We start from the raw sequence: 20,302 nt of genomic DNA, 5'->3' as shown, positions 1-20,302 counted from the left end.
TGAAAACCAGGTCGGAGTCCGAAATCGCCCTCATCCCTCATCACTATTCCCTTTGTTAATCTACTGTTCACTTGAAGGAGTGCAGTGCATTGTGTGATTGAATAAGTGCACTCAGTAACGTCCACTATGGTTTCGGACACTACTACTACTATAAGTTTAATTTATATTGCGCCTTTCCCAAGCTCAAAGACGCTTCACAATGACAGTAAATAACAGGCATATTGTCTCGCATTGCAAGTATAGTATTGTACTGAATATTACTGAATGTCTGTATATTCGGGACTTGTTTAGTGTAAAAATACAGTAGGCTAGTGCAACTGCAAAAGCCAAAAAGTTTTTTTTGTTGTTTTTTTTTGTTTTTTAAACATCTAAATGTTACAGTACACTCAGTTGTGAAAATGCTAAATCAAAGTGAGATTCATTCTGCCACAGCATCACATCTTCATGATGGGTCCTGCCTGAGGACTTTGTTTACATCACAGGCAATGTCGTCTCCTGCAGGCAATGAGAAAAAAAAAAAAAAACCCTAGTGTGCGGGATTCAGCCTTGACAACACTGTCCACACACTTCCTCATCCTCTTCCTCCTCTCCTCTTCAAATTGTTTCCTTCTTTTGTTCATATCTACATTCAGTGGACCTGTGCACTAACAGATTTGATCACATTATTAGAAATAAGTTGTGTTTTAGTTGTGTTGAACATTTGCTCCCCCGTGTTTAATGTTTTGCAACACAAGACCAAGTGCGATAGTGATTGAGAATGTGTTTAGAGTTTTACAAAAAGAGTGCATGAGATTTTCAAATGGTGAACTGCCTGAACTTGTTTAAGGTTTTACAGAAAGAGTGATTTATTCGAAAAAATTGGTTTAGGGGTTCAGGGTTTTTCAGTAATTCAGGAAAACTGTAATTACATGTAGTCCATCCCAGGTGTTCAAAATTAGACACAATTTCATAGGATTTTCCGCCCTCTATTGGACAACTGTGTATACTGGGGGAACGACGACGACGTGGAAACACCATGACGACGTGTTTCTTCTACTTTAGCTTCAGACCTTCTGACGCTTCACAATGCGTCAAGACATTTTGTTCTTCAAGTCAGAACAAAATAAAACACCGCCTCTAAATCGAAATGAAGTCATGGCAGGAAAACAGGAAGTGGAACTAAAGCAATGCAAGTAAAAGGTGGATAGTCAGCATTTAGCGCAGTTACAAATACAAGTAAGTAAAGATTTCGTTATAGCTATTTCGTTATAGCTAACTTTAACTTTATATTTCGTCTAAACCTACAAATTAATTCAAAAAGCTTAAAAAATCTGCTTGTGATAGGAATACAATGTACTGTCTAGTAATGCATCTTGTAAAGCTGCAGTGTGGTTAACGTAATATCTTCTTCAATATTATAGACATGGCACTCAGAAACCCATGCATCGTGGTGGTTGGTGCTGGTGTGGCTGGACTCTCTGCAGCCAAGAAGCTAAAAGAATACGGGTTTAATGACGTCACGGTGCTGGAAGCCTCCGAGAAGGTCGGAGGAAGAGTAGCTTCTGCAACTCTTGGTGAATACATTATACCTCGTATAGCATAGCTACATTATCATTTGAATACCAACACAAATTAAACATGTGACAAATGATAAGTGTATTATAGTAAAAAGTTAATATATAGAACATTTATAGGCTTATAAGTTGTGCAATAATATAATAATGAAATAAATTATGTATTGTTAATAATAATATTTTAACTGTACGTTTATTATTTTATCATTGTTTTAACTTGTGATAAATAAGTAAAAGTAGGTTTGTGTGCTAAAAGTAGAGGAAACTGTTTCAGGAAACTGAAATCTATGAACCCATGACTTAGTTTCACTTCCATTAAATAGTCCTTTTTTCTGTTTTTAATTTTATTTTGTTTTTTTGCTGTCAAAAGAATGTAGGCATCACATGATTTTAAATTCAATCTGATATTTTACCCTACCGATTTTAAATAGGCTACATGGGGCATTTTTGTCACTTTACAGGCCCTAAAACCTGGTTAAATTCTGATCCTCTAATGCAGCCATATAGAAGTGTTTTGATTATATGCTGAATTCATATCTAACTGTATATGTCTCTGTCTTTCTTTTTTTCATGTCAAAGGGAATGCATGTCTTGACACTGGAGCTCAGTACATCCATGGGGCGTCAGATAAAAACCCTGTCTACTGTTTACTAAAAAAGTCTGGCCTTCTAAACCAGGTCCCTGACATGGGCACAGAAACATTTTACAGTAACAAGGAACACAAAGTGGATGCAAACTTCGCCAAACGTGCTTATGAAATTGGGGAGGGCATTATTCAACACCGTGGTTTCAACACAGGAAAGAGTTTAGGTGAACACTATGCCGAAAAAACCCAAGTTGTGATTGACAGCTTGCAAGACGAGGATGACAAAACGAGAACGCAGAGTGTTTTTTCTTTGGTTGGCAAAGACATGCTGATTGACGTTGGAGCTTCAGACCTCCACAGGATCTCTCTTGACTCCTGGCAGTATTATATCAACATGGGTGACACTCTCAATGTTGCAGGGTATGATGAGTTTAGAAGATGATCTGCATTAATTTGCAATTAAAGTAAATTATTAATTTTGTGTTAAAAGTTATATGTCTGTCAGTTTAATGTTTCAGCTTGTAGACATACTACTGGAGGACTTCCCTAAGGATTGTTTGCTGCTGAACAGAGAAGTTAGTAAGATCAAATGGGATGGAACCTTCTCTGTAGCCCCCTCTCCGACTGCTTCTGATGAAAAAGTCCGCCAGTACCCAGTTTGCATTGTCTGTGAGAATGGAGAAGAGATTCTAGCCGATCATGTAATAGTGACCATTTCACTGGGTATGTGTTGATAAGGATTGAGTATTTTGAGGATGATCATGCTGTCTGAAATGAGACTGGCACATTTATAAGTGTGTGTGTGTGTGTGTGTTTGAAGGTTGTCTAAAAGCTCAAGCTTCCAGCCTCTTCATCCCCACTCTCCCAACTGAGAAAATGGAGGTCATCGATAAGCTGTGCTTTGGCAATATTGCCAAGATCTTTCTGGAGTATGACGAGGCATTCTGGGAGAATGAAGTTGGTACTATCAGCCTCATTCATGAGGATGACACACCTGCCTCAGTATCCACCAATAAAGCGCAGTGGCTCAAGAACTTGCAGTACTTTTCTGTCCTGAGACCCAAAGAAAGGTTAATGTTGCATTAAATTAACATTTTTTATGTTAATGTTGAATTAACTCTTGCACGTTTACAAGTACAAATGCCATATGAGAAATCTGTATATTTAAACTAAACAGCAGAAATAATTAAAAAAAAATCATTGTGACAAAACTTTTTTTTTTTTTTTTTTTTACATTGTAACATTTATTAACCTTTCATTTTCTCTTTTCTAGGTTTGGTAATATCTTAAGTGGTTGGTGTCCAGGAGATATTGCTGACCTGATTGAAAGCATGACAGATGATGAACTCTCAACTGCTATCACTGATCATCTCAAAATGTTCTTTGGTAAAGAAATCCTCTTTAAAGGAATATCCATATCATTACTTGTATTACTTTTTAATGATATGTCAGTTTCTCAACTTAAAATTAATTAAGTTTCTAAAAAGTTTACTTAAAAAGTTTTTGTCATCATTTAATATTTTCTTTATTCCCAAGGACATTCAAACATTCCTAAGCCAAAGTCTATTCTTAGCACCAAGTGGCGTAGCAACAAGTTCGTAAAGGGAACTTACACTTTCCTCCCTGTTGGTGTTGATGGGAAAGTTATGGACACGTTGGCAGAACCCCTAGTGGGTAGCCGGTGTCCTGGTGAAGTATGTGATATTTGTATTTTATTTTTTTGCCTACCATTATGTTGAATTAAAATTAGTAATGGTTAGCTATTTGAATTATTGAAATGCATATATTAGGTATAGGCAATTAATAATGATGTTTTCATTTAAGCTAGAAATTTTTTTAAAAGGGCCCATCCTTTGATTTTGATTCTCTTTGTCATTTAGCAATGAAGTAGGCTATTAAAAAATTTTCACTTCATATATTTCAGGATCTTCAGGTCTTGTTTGCAGGTGAGGCAACGATGAAGACACTTTATGGCACAGTGCAAGGAGCTCTTCTCTCAGGACACAGAGAGGCAGACAGACTGGCAGAATATTATAAGAAGACAGCGGCTCCCACTTCCACTACTTCATTGGACAAACAAGTTTAGAGAGTTAAAATCTATTAGCTAAATTTAGACAAGCATCCAATTGTTGGCGGGAAGTTTCCGAAATGATAATGTGATGATGATAATGATGATGGCGTGATCTCAACAAGCCTGCCCCCATGAGGCTGCTTCATGTAAAATTAAACAACTTTTAACACATTTCTTTAGTTACAAAACTGTTTTAATGAGGAGAAAATGACTGAGGCTTTTAGATTTTTACTGATGTATACTGTACCTTTTTATATTAAATAACTACTTACGAATAAATCAACGGTTTTACGACTGGCTGTATTTCATGCATTATTATTTCATTAAACATTGCATGCTAAATTGTGGTTTAATTATGAACTCTGAAAGAAGTTGGCATTTCGTGAATATATTTTATGCATAATAAGAAAAAAAAATGTTTTATTTCTAATTGTGAACTAAAATCCAAAGATAACAGATAGCGGAACTATTGGAAGCTGCTGTACAAGTTTCCAGGGGGAGCATTCTATTCTGACACATCCATGCCATGTTTGTTGATGGTGACCTTCTTCATTTCGAACTGTATTTTCTTCTCACACTTATGAAGGTATTAACTATATAGGCGTTTACAGGGTTGCAAATATCATCATGGCTTTAAATACAATTGGCCAGCCCTGCAAGAGTTTATTTAGGTAAGTAACGTTAGTGAACCGATTATTCCTTGAGTTCGCTCGTCTTTTGATATAGCTACAGTGTGGTAACGTTAGTCATTGCCTTTAATGAATTTTTGGTTTAAACATACAAGTTGATCAAAGATACGTTATATCCGAAGCCAAGCGACTAATTTTACTCGTTTAACATATATGTGTTATCATTACATAACATTTTTAGTGTCTTAATTATTTCCTTTAACAAATAACATAAAACCTGAATATAATAACGACATCAAATGTTACAATGTTTGCTAAATTTGAAGCGTAATCATTGATGTTCAGCAATGTGTAGATGTTTAATGTCCTTTTATTGTTTTGCACAGGTGTCTTCAGGCTGTTTTCGCCCACAGGTGTTTGCAAGCCACATCCACATTTCACACCACAGTCTTTCAGTCAAACTCCAACAGAACCTGTGTGGTCCGCTTTGGGAGGCAGAAGTATGAGAGGATGTATCCAGTTCTGTTAGTGAGACCTGACGGGTCCACCATCAACATCAGATATAAAGAGCCCAAAAGAATAATGATGGTTAGTGGTTTATATATCCAAGCAAAAATGAAAATCATGTTGCTATGCTGTTATTTTTTCTGAAACACAAAAGAAGAATTTCTTTGAAGAACTTTTATACAATGGTTTGTTCATAATGAAGCCAAGCTTTAAGAAAAGAAAAGTACCTTCGGTGTGTGTGTGACTTTTACTCTTTTGCCAGATGCCCGTGGACATCGCCACCCTCTCTGAGGAGGAGAGGAAAATCAGGATGCGGAAAAGGGGCCCGAAGAGAGCAGCTACACAGAATTTGGAGGATTTTGAGGATGATTTCAAAGTTGATGATTACAGCAAATTCTGGAAGAAGAAATGAATGGACTGATGCAGTTGAATGTCACATTGAGTAGTATTTATGATGTCTCGCATGTACAAAATTACTCTTTTGTTTTTATAAGTCACTCTGCAATAAAAAAAACATCTTGCAATATTTGTAGTCAGTCTCTGCCTTTTTATTGAGTTTAATTAATTTAGGATATATATATATAGAATTTATTTTTCCAATCCATGAATATGTGTGTCTTCAAATATAAAAACGTAAGTTTTAACTTAGTTTTTTTAAGTAAATTAGTTTACAGCACCATCATGTAGTGATGTGTATCTGTCATATAATGTGTAACTCGTGCATTCTCAGCATTCTCTGAAACAGGCTGATTAATTATTAATGAAATCAGCACCTGCTTCAAAGTTCACACTTTTGCTTCAGGCATTGTAGAAAATGCCAGCTTTACCTGAGCTTGTAACGGGCACCCCAGAGCCCGAGGTGCCTGTGAAGTTTGTTTTAGAGGCTGCTGATATCGCTGTGGTTGTAGTCTACTTTTTGTTTGTGTTGGCAGTTGGAATATGGGTAAGTGAAAGTTTGCAGCCTCTCTGGCAACATTTGCGTTGATGTAGAGAATTTGATGCGTCTAATTTTTGATGCTAGAGATTTCTAATTTGTAGTCCTCAGTCAGAGCCAACCGTGGGACAGTGGGAGGATACTTCTTGGCAGGACGATCCATGACATGGTGGCCAGTGAGTTTTGTCTTTACGGTGCAATAATAAAGCTGGAATATTATATTTATCTTGTGCAAGCCTACAAGGAAGAATCTTGATTTTCAAAGTCTTTGTCTGGAATTACAACCAGGAAAAGGGAAATAATGAAGTCTCTTAAAATAATGTATTACGCGTAAACATATTGAGTGAATGTAAAGTTTGAAACTAAAATAAAATCATATATACAACACTTATACATACTGCACTTAAATAAGTAATATTTTGACAGCTGACTTTGTGTTTAGTCAGTGTGAAGGCATGCATATTTCAGCTTGAGTTATCATAGTTTTGAGAGTGTTTTCTCAGTATTGTGTTTCAACAGATTGGTGCCTCTTTGATGTCCAGTAACGTAGGCAGTGGCCTGTTCATTGGATTAGCAGGGACAGGAGCCGCGGGGGGACTTGCAGTCGGGGGATTTGAGTGGAATGTATGGCAGAAAAATGATTCCTCGTTTTACAAGCTTTCAGTGTTGTTTCAGTAATTACTGATTTCACTTGTTAGATTGCAGTTGTCTATTTTATTGCATCACATGCTGAAACAAAACTCTGTATCAGACCTTGAGTGTGATTTTTCTGTAGGCAGCATGGGTCCTTATTGCCTTGGGCTGGATTTTTGTGCCTGTGTATATTTCTGCTGGTGTGGTCACAATGCCAGAGTATCTGAGGAAGAGGTTCGGGGGTCAGCGCATCCGAATCTACATGAGTGTGCTGTCTCTCATCCTCTACATTTTCACCAAGATATCAGTAAGACTCCTTGTTTAATATATGAATATACAGTATATGTGTAATTATTAAATATTTGTTATATATTTATTGAAATATATATATATATATTAGGGCTGTGCAAAAGTTAATTGCGATTAATCGCATCCAAAATAAAAGTCTGTGTTTACATAATATATTTGTGTGTGCTGTATATAATTATTTTGTATATATAAATACCTATGCATGCATGTATATATTTAAGAATTATTTGCGCTTAAATTCTGTATATATTTATAAATACATAGATATAAATATTTTATATATGAATAACACATTTTCTTAAATATATACATGCATGTGTGTGTATTTATATATACAAAATTTATATACAGCACACACAAATATATTATGTAAACACACTTTTATTTTGGATGCGATTAATCGCAATTAATTTTTGCACAGCCCTAATATATATATATATATATATATATATATATATATATATATATATACATGAAAACAATAAAACAAACAAACAAAAAACAAAAAACATTGGAAGGAATGCTAATCTGAAACAATTAGGAAAAAAAACTGTTATGCTACTGCTAATATATTATCATAAAACATGTTTTGATGATATAACTACGCCATGGAGCATACAATACAGTATGCTATATGGTCTTCTATAAGAGTAAACAAGCAATGCTGCATAGCAATGTACTGCATATGTTAAAGTTTATTATAAGCATAACTGTGTTCTTTTCAGACAGACATTTTTTCAGGGGCTTTATTCATCCAGGTGTCACTTGGATGGGACCTGTATGTCTCCACCGTTGTGCTGCTAGCCGTCACTGCACTCTATACTATAGCTGGTAATAAAACCACACTAATACTTTAGATAACTAATGTCTAAATGTGATTCTAGTTGAAATGCAGCAACTCTTGGCTTGTCTTAATGCAGGTGGGCTGACAGCTGTAATCTACACTGATGCCTTACAGACCGTCATCATGGTTATTGGAGCATTTGTCCTCATGTTTATAGGTATAGATCCCTCCTTCGTGTAAAAGGTAAATTATATTAATTATACCTGGGAAAGTCATTTTAAATGAATTTTCCTCGGCAGCATTTGACAAAGTTGGATGGTATGAGGGTTTGCTGGTTCAGTATGAGAACGCTGTACCTAACATCACGGTTCCCAACACCACTTGTCATCTTCCTCGGTCTGATGCCTTTCATATCTTCAGAGATCCAGTGACAGGAGACCTTCCTTGGCCAGGCCTGATATTTGGACTCATGGTTCTTGCCACATGGGTGTGGTGCACAGACCAGGTGAAACAGAATTATGACTTTACAATGTAAGTTACTAATATGTATTTTTAAGCTTAAAAACTTTTTCACATCAAGCAATTGCATCTATTTATTGTTTGAAGGTGATAGTGCAAAGGTCTCTGTCTGCCAAAAACTTGTCCCACGCCAAAGGTGGTTCGGTACTCGGTGGCTACCTCAAGGTCTTCCCTATGTTCTTCGTTGTTATGCCAGGAATGATCAGCAGAGCTCTTTACCCAAGTACGCTCGGTCATCCTAGCATTTTCCCTATAGATTCGAAAAAGTTACAAGCATTTATGAAACCAATAACAAGGGGTTTATGTTCTTTTAATGAATTATCCACACCGTTCATTTGGTTAAAAGTGAAATCTCTGTTTTCTTGGGATAATGTGATGATGTTTGTGTATTTTCTAGATGAAGTAGGATGTGTGGATCCTGATGAGTGTCTGAAGATCTGCGGGGTCCGTGTTGGCTGCTCTAACATTGCTTACCCAAAGTTAGTTGTGGAGCTCATGCCAGTGGGTATGACAATGTTTTTTATTTAGTTGAAATGTTCCTTTGTCAAAAATGTTAACAAACTAACAATTAATCTATTTTTTAATAGATTATATAGTATCATGATTGTGTATATATAATATGCGGCTCAGTTGGTAGCAATGTCGTCTCATGACAAGAAGATCCCCAGTTTGTGTGCGTGTGTGTTTGCTCATGTTTCTGTGATGGGTATGTTTAGGGGTATATTATTAACCTGATGTAAAATCAACGGAAGTCTATGGTTTTATCTATTTCGAAAAGTTAAATGTTAATGTTACTTTTGCCAGAATTTCTCAATTGTATGCTTGTTTCCTATCCAGATCTTTTATCTTAAGATATGATTTTGAGGCAGAGTGGCACTTTAAAGATCAGAAATGGAAACATATAGTTCAAAGTACTTTTTATATTCGACGTCTATATTCTTAATTCTTAAATTAGCGCATCACTTAGCAGTTAAGTTCCTATTCAACAACTTGTTGCTCTGATATTCCTATTGCTCTTGTTATGCTTATCTATTCTTTCTTTCACTGTCATTGTTTTGTAGGTTTGAGAGGTCTGATGATCGCAGTAATGATGGCAGCGCTCATGTCCTCTCTCACCTCTATATTCAACAGTAGCAGCACTCTGTTCACCATGGACATTTGGCAACGAATCCGGCTCCGGGCCTCCGAGAGAGAGCTCATGGTAGTGGGCAGGTAGTTTCTGTTAAATGCTTTGTGGTAAAACATTAGAACACTTTCATTTTGGACACATTTGTACACAAGTATCTAAAAGAAATGAATGTTATCATTAAACGAATACAAACGAATAATAGTTTAACGAAAGTGGATCTGATCCACCACCAATTCTAGGTGGATAACCACATCGTATAGGTTTTGCTGACCTGTTTTGGGGTCTTAAAGGCACAGCACACGTACAAAAGAGTTCAAATCAATTAGATATACTTCATATGCAAACTAAAAGTGAAGGTAATGAAGTATAATCTTTTCTCAAATATACACTGAACAGCTTTTGTCTCCTGACTTATTTGCTGTCTTACTAATTGCTCCTGTTTATTTATATCCACAGGTTGTTCATTTTATTGCTAGTGGCCCTGAGCATTGTGTGGATTCCTGTCATTCAAACAGCCAATAGCGGACAGCTTTTTGACTACATTCAAGCCATCACTAGCTGTCTGGCACCTCCCATCACCGCCTTGTTTGTTATGGCCATCTTCTGGGGGCGAGTAAATGAACAGGTGAATTAAATATGTTTTAGCTTTAGCAATAAAGTGAAAGTATCGTATAACATTCAATGCATTTCATTTAAGAAGGTTGTAAAACACCCAAGTGAAGCTGCTTTCTTTTATCTTGCACAGGGTGCTTTTTGGGGCCTGATGGTGGGACTTGTAGTTGGCACAGTGAGGATGGTAATGGAATTTGTCTTTGGCACCCCATCATGCGGAGAGAAAGACCTGCGTCCCGCCCTGCTGAAAGATGTGCACTACCTGTATTTTGCTCTGATCCTTCTTGCACTGACAGCTCTGATCATTACAGCCGTCAGCCTCTGCACTGCGCCTATTCCAGAGCAACATGTAACTATCAACTGCAAACACATTTAAATATTTATTTTTGTTTACACTGCTGTCTGAAATTATTAATTCTGATTGGTCAGTCAAAACATTATTTCCTGATAATGACCGCCAAGGCCATAGCTGTGGTATCGGCCCCGGTGCAGGTTATTACATTGGCTCCCCTTGAAATCCTCTTTTTTTCTTCCCCTTCGGTTGAAATTGAGCTCCGGGGTCGAGGTCCCACTCAGTAAAAATCTCGTTCCAGGTGGCCCCTCGGCCCACCTAAGGTGGCCTTTAGAAAGATCCCCACCCTTTGCCATCAGATTTTTTTTGTCATTGCCATTGTTTTTTGGTTTTTTTTTTTATTACTATTTAGGTTTCATTTATTTTTATTTCAGTTTTAGTTTTAGTCATTTTTTCCAGTTAATGGTGCTTCAACTTAACCAAGATAACATTTCTCAAGTTTTTCAGCTAATATTTACATTTTATTTTATTTCAGCTTTATTTCAATTACTGTACATGTTTTGTACAGAAACAGTAACCCTGTTTAAACTACAACAATACTGCATTAGTATTAATAGTAGGTCTACAGTTTGTCGAAGTGTTCGTCTTGTTGCTAGAACGATTGTTTTGTACACTTAATAGATTATAAAGAGGTATGATTTTTAAAAGGTTTCTGCTCAAATCAGTATTGATGTACATTATCCCTTCCATATCCATTTGTATAAGACGCTTACAAAAAGTAGATAAGACCATGGATCTAAAAGGGCATTTCCATATATTTATATTGGTTTAAAATGAAGAAAATTATATATAACAGACTAATGCTACACCTAAGAACAGTTTGCTTTCTTAGTTTTAAATTAATTTATTTACAACCCATTTTATTCTTTATTAATGTCCACAAAAGGAGGTTCTGCCCAAAATATCTATACCAACGCAATATGCACTAACAAAGACTATCTCAATTTCTTTATAAGCATAAAAAGCAAAGAAAGCATGTACATTTTATTTATATAAATATATACACAAAGCAGGACATCATTTATGTTGATACTCTAGCAGTAACACACACTGAACATGAGCTAATGTAACACTCATATTTCATTTCAGCTTGTTCGTTTGACCTGGTGGACGAGACACAGTAAGAAGGAGCGTGTAGAGCTGGAAGACGCCTGGGCTAGAGGCTCTGAACCAGCAGGCTCTGATCCCAGCACTACAGAGTCAGAGGGGTCGGATGAGGACACGCCTGCATGGTGGAAGCGTGCTGGAATGTGGCTGTGTGGGCTCTCCAATGTGGCTAAACAACCGATAAGTGAGGAGGAACGGCAGGCTCTGGAAAAGAAACTCACAAGTATTGAGGAAGACCACACCTGGAAGACTGTCTGCAATGTCAATGCCCTCATTTTACTCACGGTCAATGTCTTTCTTTGGGGGTACTTTGCTTGAATATACTGTAAAGTTCTCTTTGTAAGAATCTCACCAATTAAAACACATGGAGATGCTGCTCTCATTTTATATACGGCCAGTGTCTTTCTTCATGTACAAGTTACCCCTTGAATTGCACATTGTTTGCTATATTTTGTTTCAAAAAGAGAATTTGACTCTGACTTGGCACAATTATAATTAGATATATAAAAAATATATATATATAACATAATAATTTGGGGTTTGGAAGATATTATCATGACCATTATTATCATAACCGATAACCATATTATCGATTTGCGTGCACTGACACTATATTGGACGATAACAAAACTGGAAATGACTTCTCATATTTGATGAAGGGTGCATTATTTTCTTTTTAAAAGCTGCTCTAAAAAAAAATCTTCTTTGTATATTGTGTTGCTTTATAAATAAATCTGACTTGAGTTGACCTGAATAATTTCTGCTGTGTCATAATGACAAAATATCAAGTTCTCAACCAGGGGGTGGGGCATCCTGGCTGTAAAATGACTTTAAATTATATACTTATTACCATTATTCAAAATAAGTATATTAAAGATAATGCAAAATGTTTTTTTAAAAATATATATTTCTTTGTGCAGTGTATAAATATGAAAAGACACACTTGGGATTCATGTTTCACTCTTGGTTTCTGTTAATAAAGAAACCAAAGGTTGGTTATAATTACTACAGAAGTGCCAGAGGAAAGATCAGCCTACATGGGGGACCCTTTGAATATAGTGTTGGACAATGGGGGGCCTAAACGTCAAAAAGGTTGAAAGTTGCTGTAAATGGCTCGTCCAATCCACCTCCGGTTGATCCTCACCAGGTTTTCCAGAGTAACGCATCCATATTCTCATTGTGGGCAGTCTCTCTGCTCTAACGTCGTCTCTACTTGAAATTGAATGAACTACAAGTGCATAGTCATACTACACTGTTTAGTGTGCGCGAGAGCAAAGGAAACACTGTAACGTTACCCGAGGGCACTTTGTGGTTAATAGTTTCATACAGACAACACTTTTTTCCAGTCACCGATTTTTACAGAGTAATGGAGTCTCATGTAAACGCGAAACGGCTTTTTAACCACGCAACAACCCTGAAGCTTCACACAGGAAATTTAGTCAATCGCAGTCGACTTAAGAAGAAATGTCCGTCTTCGCCTAGTGAGGAGGTAAGTGACAAGTGTTTGCAGTGCTTAGCCTTATAGTGTATCTTGGTCCACCTTGGCAATAGGCCTGACATGTTTTGTATTATGATGTTATTCGGTCAATGAGTTTAACCACGGTCACCCCCACTATTTATGTAAATACGGTCGTCGTTGGTGTTGGAAGTCCGATTCTTTTTTGTACATCGGCTCCTTCGAACGGTTCAGTTTGCCGAACCGGTTCAAAGATTTATTTTATTTAGTGTGTTCTTCACACAGCTGCCATTTACGAACAATTTTTTGCAAGTAAATATGGTTAAATGTCTATATTTTTTAATATGCATTCTAAATTATGGGTATCATTTGGGTAACATTTGTTTTGTTGTTGGATGCTGTTATGATTAACCTAATTTTTCTTTCCATCGATATATTTTTATACCTGCTCGGAAAAACTGTAACCTATGAACTATAAACTACAAAACTATAAGCTATGTTTGTTTGTGTGTGGCTCCAACATGACACCCATCTACAGTGGAAATCTTTTCGATCTTTTCGATGCGAATCGTTTCGATCAAATTATTGTTAAAAGAATCGGCTCACATGAACGAATATGTGATCTTTGGTCCGCTTCCATTAATGACGTCACTGACTAGTTTGCCTCGTGCTGTTCATGACAGGAAACAACTATGCAAAATGTGGCTTAAGCCATTTGGCCAACAGCATATCACTGTTGCATAAAAATTCAAATTATCATGTCTTTGTTCTGGCATCTCTTAATGTAATGTTAATGTTTGTGTACTATACTGTGAGTTTCTCTCTCTCGTATGTATGTATGTATGTATGTATGTATGTATGTATGTATACTCTTTCAAGTCATGGTGCTGTGAATTTCTATATATAATTCAAACAACCATTGTGGCTGTGAGTAGTAGTTGTGCACACAAGCAATGATTCTGCCTAATAACACTAATTTATAGACCTATTAGAGAAAGTGTACAGTATGTGGCATGACCTGACCCGACATGCTGCAATGAAGTAGGCCTACATGTGTAAACAATATTGTACTGATGTGAATTTTCTGAGTCATGTCTTTAATCTCAACAGATGACAGACAAATTACTGTGCATTTTTATATACTGGCCAAACCCTTCCTGACATCCCATCATAAAAATTAGGCTTTATTCATCATGCCCACACAAGTGGATTTAGTAATGTAGCTATATGATAATATGCTAATATATATATATATATATATATATATATATATATATATATTTTTTTTTTAATTATTATTTAGATTTTTGAATTTCATTAAATGGTTTTAATTTTTATTAATTAAATTAATTCAGAATTAAACAATATATTTAAAAATATGATTACTGAATATGAAAAACCATCATAAAATATTACTATTAGCTAATAATTTATATTAGAGCCCGACTGATAAAAGATTTTGAAGGCCGATACCGATACAAATATTTTTGGGTTTTAAAATCCGATATACCGATATATCGGCCGATATTTTGTTTATTTATTTTAAACTGAAGATGATTAGTCACAAATTTTGTCATGCTTATTTGAGTTAAGAGAACTGATGGGGATGTTCTTTTAATTGTTATTCAAGCAATGTATGTATCGTGACCAACTCAACGAGTGTTGCCAACAGGAACGGTGTAGAGTGCCCTCTGGTGGACAAACTATACAACTCCAACACTCATGACATGGTTCAAGCATGTTTCGTCCATTTTTATTTTATTTTTGAAATATTCATTTATCGGCCATTATAACTGCCGATACCGATAGTTTGGAAAATGCCTAATATCGGCCGATAATATCGGTCTGCCGATATATCGGTCTGGCTCTAATTTATATTATGCCTAAATCCTACAGGGCCAAAACTTAGTACCAGTATGTACAACTGTGTTTACTTTGGAGAAACACCCAATAGTTAGCATTAAAGATGTAAATGTCAATTTTCTCAAATATTGAGAAATGATTCAGAAAGGGAAGTTGCCAAAATGTTGTTTTTTTATGTTTCAAAATATTTGGTTTGTTGCCTGTCCTTGGTTGACATTTTTTGCAATGTTGTCTGACTCAATCCACAGCTTCAAGACTGCATCCAAGGTACACTAAGCGAGTGGTTTGCTGCAATGCCGTCATCACTTGACTCGGTAAGACCTCGCATGGCACTTATTATGAAAGTGAAAAACGAAACCTTGAGAACTTGTAAACAAGCCATTCTAAACTAAACATATGTCATCTTTGACATATTAAAGAGTTCGATTGCATGAAGAAGTAGCCAAAATGTTGTCAGACTCATCACTGAACAAACAGTTGAGCACTCTGTGGATTGTGGGAAAGCAAAACGTCGGTCTCATTGTACTAGTAAAGCATATATAGTGACTATGATGAAAAGAGTTGTTATGGTGATTGTTCATGGCATGGGGCCGGTGTGCCTCTGCTCTGGCTTATTCTGCTCAGTGAGTAGAGAGTAAAGGTCTTAGCACACAAAAGCTGAGGCTTATTATTGACGCATTCCTTTCATGCAGTCCATTAACAAGGTGTCTAATGTTCTCACATGCAAAGTAAAGTGACCGGGGAGCTTCATAGACACGAGTGCCAAAAAATTATGCAACTATAATGCATAATCCAGTAAGTGACTGGATACTTTCCATGGAAGCATAGTTGTGCAATTCAGTAACTGCTGTTTTTCTTCCTCAGGAGCTTCCCATTGTTATGGACTGCACCATTCCAGAAAACACTGAGGCCATCACCCCAGAGGAGAGAGAGGAGCTGAAGGTGTCTGGTGAGGATTACTGCTCCTTAGTGCATTCAGACAGTGTATCGCTGTTGCCATGCTTGTGCATGTTAGTAAATATGTTTATGTTTGTCTTTACAGTCAAGCTTTTTCTCACTGAGTCACTCTGCTCATCAATTAGAAGTGCTGTAGACATGGGTAAGTTCTGCTTAATATGATGAGCTAGCCTATACACTATTATTATTCATATGTTTGATGGGTAAAACTGATTATGGATAATGGTGAGTTTCTTACTCCAAACTAACTGACGTTTGAAAGAAAATTTCAAAAGACTGAATGAAAATTTAGAGTGCGCTCTTTTGAATATTACCTTTCATGCAGAGTGTAAAATAGCTATTTGTGAATGAAAGGTCAATTTTTTAAAAATCAAACTGCACCACAAATAAGATTATTGCCTCCTAAAAGAAAGAATCGATTTTGAACTGCTTAAATGAGGAGTCAGCAATTCCAGTCTCACTTCCTGTTATATACCTATGTAACACAACACAAAGGGACTGCTTAACCATGATCACCATGTGTTTTAAGAAAGTAAAGAACTTTATTTTTATTAACGATACTTACAGCATATCGAAATGCTCTGTTCGTCGTCTCCAAAGATAGAAGGGATTTACCCCTCATTCAGACGAAGTCGATGGGCAAACCCTTCTTTATACTGGCAGAGGTTGTTGAAGTTGGAATCCTTGAAGTGCTTCAGGTCACTACCATCCAACATCCGAACATTTTGACTTGCCCTCTCGTAACTTCTGCATCATTGAGCTTGGACTACAAAATCGGAGCGAGAAATAATAATGGCGGATTGCTCGAAGTGTTGGGCCGGTAGTCAATGTCCTTATTTGTCAGTTCCGCTGCAAATACTGTGACGTAATTGTTCAAAAAACGTCATAGAGAACAGAAAAATCTGAACAGGTTGAAAAATATGACCAAAACAGAATATAAAGATATAAACGAAGCACCTGAAAAGAATATTTTCATCTATTCTGTACTTATAAACACTCCAAATATACAACAAAATGCATTTAAGGGCTAAAAAAAGTGGATTTAGCGTCATATGTCCCCTTTAAAATGTAAATGAATTTTCAGCATCATTTCACCAGTCTTGGTATCACATGATCCTTCAGAAATCATTCTAATATGCTAATTTGCTGCTCAAGAAACATTTCTTATTATCCATGTTAAAAAAAAAATATTAATGCATCCAAACTTTTGAACAGTAGTGTGCATATTAATTTTGGATAATTTGACTAATCCCCCTCCGTTCAGCTTGTTCTTCGTTAGGCGTAACTCAGTTGGACTCTGTGATCATTGCTCCACCTCCTCTCCCTGAGGGTGAGGCACAGACGCTGACTCACCTTCAGCCGCTGTGGGAAGAGCTGGAGAGTCTCGTGCAAAGCCAGAAAATTGCTGCCATCGGCACGTCGGACTTGGACAAAACCCTCCTAGAGGAGCTCTATAACTGGGCTCAGGTCTGCTTTGAGTGTGTATTTTGTGATAAAAAATTGATTCGAAAAGTGATTTAAAAATAAATATGTACTCTTTCATGCTATGCAGATAAAGCCGAGCAGTAATCAGGTGAATCTGGCCTCGTGCTGTGTGATGCCTCCTGACCTCACTGCATTTGCTAAAGAGTTTGACATTCAGTTGCTAACGCACAATGACCCCAAAGGTGTGTATCACTGAGCCAATGACTGCGTGCATGAACTGGTTCTGCCATGTAATTCTTTTTTTTTTTTTTTTTGAACTTTTTATTTATATTTTTCACAGAACATAACAAAAGGAACATTATCTGAGACAATAAGAGATTTCAAGTGACAAAATAACAAGAATAAAATAAGGAAAAAAATTAAATAAATAAATAACCAAATACATACAAATATTCGGTATATATATAGCTGCACCTAGTATTAATGTTCACATCTCAACAAACATAATACAATAATATACAGCTTTATAATGATATAAAATATATAATGTAACAAAATAATAAAAAAAAAAAAAAAAAAAGGATTATAGATTTAAATATTCTCTAACCATATGCCACCTCTGATTAAAAATGTCAGTTTTCAATTGTAATGATGCAGTAATTTTTTCCATCATGTAAATCTGTTTTAGTCTCTGTTTCCATTCGGTTACAGTTGGTGATTTCACAGACTTCCAATTAGCAGTAATATTTTTTTTAGCGATTAGTAATAATACTCGTAATATATATCTTTGGTCAGCATTGAAAACATCAACTGATATGACACCCAGTAAGAAAAAACGTACATTCGAGGGAACTTCTCTTTTTACAATTTTCTCCATCTCTTCTTTAATACTTTTCCAATACGCAAGGATTACTGGACAATCCCAAAATATATGTGTATGGTTACCTGTTTTACCACATTGTCTCCAGCATAAAGCTGCAGAGGGGTCTTTTACAAACCTTGAAATAACCAGAGGAGTATGAAAATAACGTATTTTAATTTTCCAGTCAAATTCCTTCCACTGTTGACTATTAATTCCCTTATGGCACCTATAACAGAGTTTATCCCATAACTCATCCTCTATTACTGTATTAGCTTCTATTTCCCATTTTTCCTTAATATTATAAGTGTTTCCACCCGTGCCTATTAACAATCTTTTATAAAGATGAGAAACATGTTTACCAACAGGGAGGCGTTTTTCTGAAATTGTAATAAAATATTGTTCTATACCATTTGGGATTTTGCCAATTCTTTCTTTTTCTTTATGGTTTGTAATGTAGTGCCTAATTTGCAAATATCTATAAAAATCACTTGAAGGGAGATCGAATTGTTCCTGTAGTTGTGTGAAAGACTTTAAGTGTGCTTCTTCAAAGAGCTGATTAAAAATAAAAAGGCCTTTAACTGCCCATCTCCTAAAACCATGGTCACACATTGAAGGTGTCTGCCATGTAATTCTGAGTGAAGGAAATCTAATGTTCCCAATCTTTCTTTTTGTGTCTAGAGCTAATCAGTGCTGCAGGCTTCCAGGAAGCAGTCCAAGGGAGCAGTAAGGACCTGAAGGTGGCCGACTGGAGGCTGGAGTGGGTCTTGCGGTACTCCATCATCGTCAAGAGCAGAGGCATCATAAAAGCAAAGGGCTACATTGTTCATGCTAAAAAGAGCAGCGACCATTAACATGTCCTGCTTGAACAGGTTTTTGGGGTTTCCTGAAATGTATTCCACTTAATTTAGGGAGCTAAATCACTTATGCATATTTTACAAGGGGTTTTCTCAACACTAAAGTGAATTTGAATTTTCCAAGGAGTAAAAATTCATTTCCTCAATATTAAGACGGCTATTTGTACTTGTAGATAAATGTGCCTCTTTTTCCTGACTGGACCAGGTTGAATTCCCAATGTTTATCCAAAGGGTAAAAATTGTATGTAAAACAATGGGATGGCAGATTAAGGAGTTTCAAATTCCAAAAGGTTTTTTTTTTTTTTTAATTTTACAAGTACATGGGCAGAGGCACTTATTTTCAAAAAGATTTGTAGAAGAGGTACACCTTGGATAATTTTTTCAATTTTATTATAAAATGTTTACCCCCATTTTTTTTAAAACGAGTGGGCCACATAGTTTTAGATTTTTTTTTACTTTAATTTTAAATGTCAAATTTTAAATCTTGCTGCCATTTTAAGTTTGTATAATTTATTTTGACTGTTGCTTGGCATGGAGTGTTCAATAGATGTTGCCTGTTGTCAATGGATGATTCTGTTTTGCACCCTTTTGTAAATGAAATGCTTTGCTTATCTGAGGTAAAAGAATGTTCAAATATGTAACTGTATGGGATGCTGGTAACATGCATGGCATGAACGGCATTAATTCATTCTATATAAAAACACTGGAAAATTCCACACTTGAAGGAAATTAATGATTATAGTTCCAGTATCTAACGGATAGTCAGAATATATATTTTTACCTGTGTTATTTATTCATTGTAATTCCTTTTGGATCCAATTATATAAGAGTTGCATCATACAATTACTATTTTCAAATGACTGTAATCCCTATTTGTGTGTTAAACATATTTAATTTGGTTTATAAACTTGGAAATTGAAAATTAACATGGACTGGCATTGGGGTTTCATTTATTTCTGTTTTATTTTGGATTCTCATACAGTGGCAAAATATTTTTTTTGACATTTAAGTTAGATATTTTATTATAGTGTTTGAATGTCTATTCTAGTGTCTAGTGACATAACCTATTATAGTGTCTATCAAGATCACAATAGTAATAGTGTCTATCAAGTATCATTATTCGGTTAGAAGGTTAAACCAAGACACAGATCAATATCATT

General features: G+C 35.9%; 4 protein-coding genes across 4 annotated transcripts; all 4 read left to right on the top strand.

Annotated features, from left to right (window-relative positions):
* The first annotated feature begins 960 nt into the window (after nucleotides 1-960).
* Nucleotides 961-4,504, top strand: paox1 (polyamine oxidase (exo-N4-amino) 1). The gene is made up of 8 exons (XM_039674742.2): nucleotides 961-1,215; nucleotides 1,401-1,553; nucleotides 2,133-2,559; nucleotides 2,645-2,862; nucleotides 2,960-3,209; nucleotides 3,413-3,525; nucleotides 3,676-3,833; nucleotides 4,064-4,504. The coding sequence occupies exons 2-8, from the start codon at nucleotides 1,403-1,405 to the stop codon at nucleotides 4,223-4,225; spliced, it is 1,479 nt and encodes a 492-aa protein (XP_039530676.1). The 5' UTR covers nucleotides 961-1,215; nucleotides 1,401-1,402; the 3' UTR covers nucleotides 4,226-4,504.
* A 195-nt stretch (nucleotides 4,505-4,699) lies between these two features.
* Nucleotides 4,700-5,872, top strand: mrpl55 (mitochondrial ribosomal protein L55). The gene is made up of 3 exons (XM_039674743.2): nucleotides 4,700-4,881; nucleotides 5,226-5,427; nucleotides 5,609-5,872. The coding sequence occupies exons 1-3, from the start codon at nucleotides 4,838-4,840 to the stop codon at nucleotides 5,756-5,758; spliced, it is 396 nt and encodes a 131-aa protein (XP_039530677.2). The 5' UTR covers nucleotides 4,700-4,837; the 3' UTR covers nucleotides 5,759-5,872.
* Nucleotides 5,873-5,972: 100 nt separating this feature from the next.
* On the top strand, nucleotides 5,973-12,112 carry slc5a9 (solute carrier family 5 member 9). Its single transcript, XM_039674741.2, has 13 exons — nucleotides 5,973-6,289; nucleotides 6,385-6,456; nucleotides 6,800-6,904; nucleotides 7,056-7,220; nucleotides 7,948-8,053; nucleotides 8,143-8,223; nucleotides 8,306-8,511; nucleotides 8,613-8,748; nucleotides 8,923-9,030; nucleotides 9,587-9,737; nucleotides 10,111-10,279; nucleotides 10,400-10,615; nucleotides 11,708-12,112. The coding sequence occupies exons 1-13, from the start codon at nucleotides 6,161-6,163 to the stop codon at nucleotides 12,041-12,043; spliced, it is 1,980 nt and encodes a 659-aa protein (XP_039530675.2). The 5' UTR covers nucleotides 5,973-6,160; the 3' UTR covers nucleotides 12,044-12,112.
* An 835-nt stretch (nucleotides 12,113-12,947) lies between these two features.
* gclm (glutamate-cysteine ligase, modifier subunit) lies at nucleotides 12,948-19,861 on the top strand. Its single transcript, XM_039674709.2, has 7 exons — nucleotides 12,948-13,214; nucleotides 15,293-15,358; nucleotides 15,909-15,993; nucleotides 16,087-16,143; nucleotides 17,266-17,468; nucleotides 17,554-17,668; nucleotides 18,967-19,861. The coding sequence occupies exons 1-7, from the start codon at nucleotides 13,092-13,094 to the stop codon at nucleotides 19,137-19,139; spliced, it is 822 nt and encodes a 273-aa protein (XP_039530643.2). The 5' UTR covers nucleotides 12,948-13,091; the 3' UTR covers nucleotides 19,140-19,861.
* Nucleotides 19,862-20,302: the final 441 nt, after the last annotated feature.

Source organism: Pimephales promelas, chromosome 14 (assembly GCF_988280905.1).
Source record: "Pimephales promelas chromosome 14, fPimPro1.hap1.1, whole genome shotgun sequence".
Taxonomy (NCBI): domain Eukaryota; kingdom Metazoa; phylum Chordata; class Actinopteri; order Cypriniformes; family Leuciscidae; genus Pimephales; species Pimephales promelas.
Note: the sequence above shows the minus strand (reverse complement) of the source record. Positions and strands in the feature narration are given on the sequence as shown.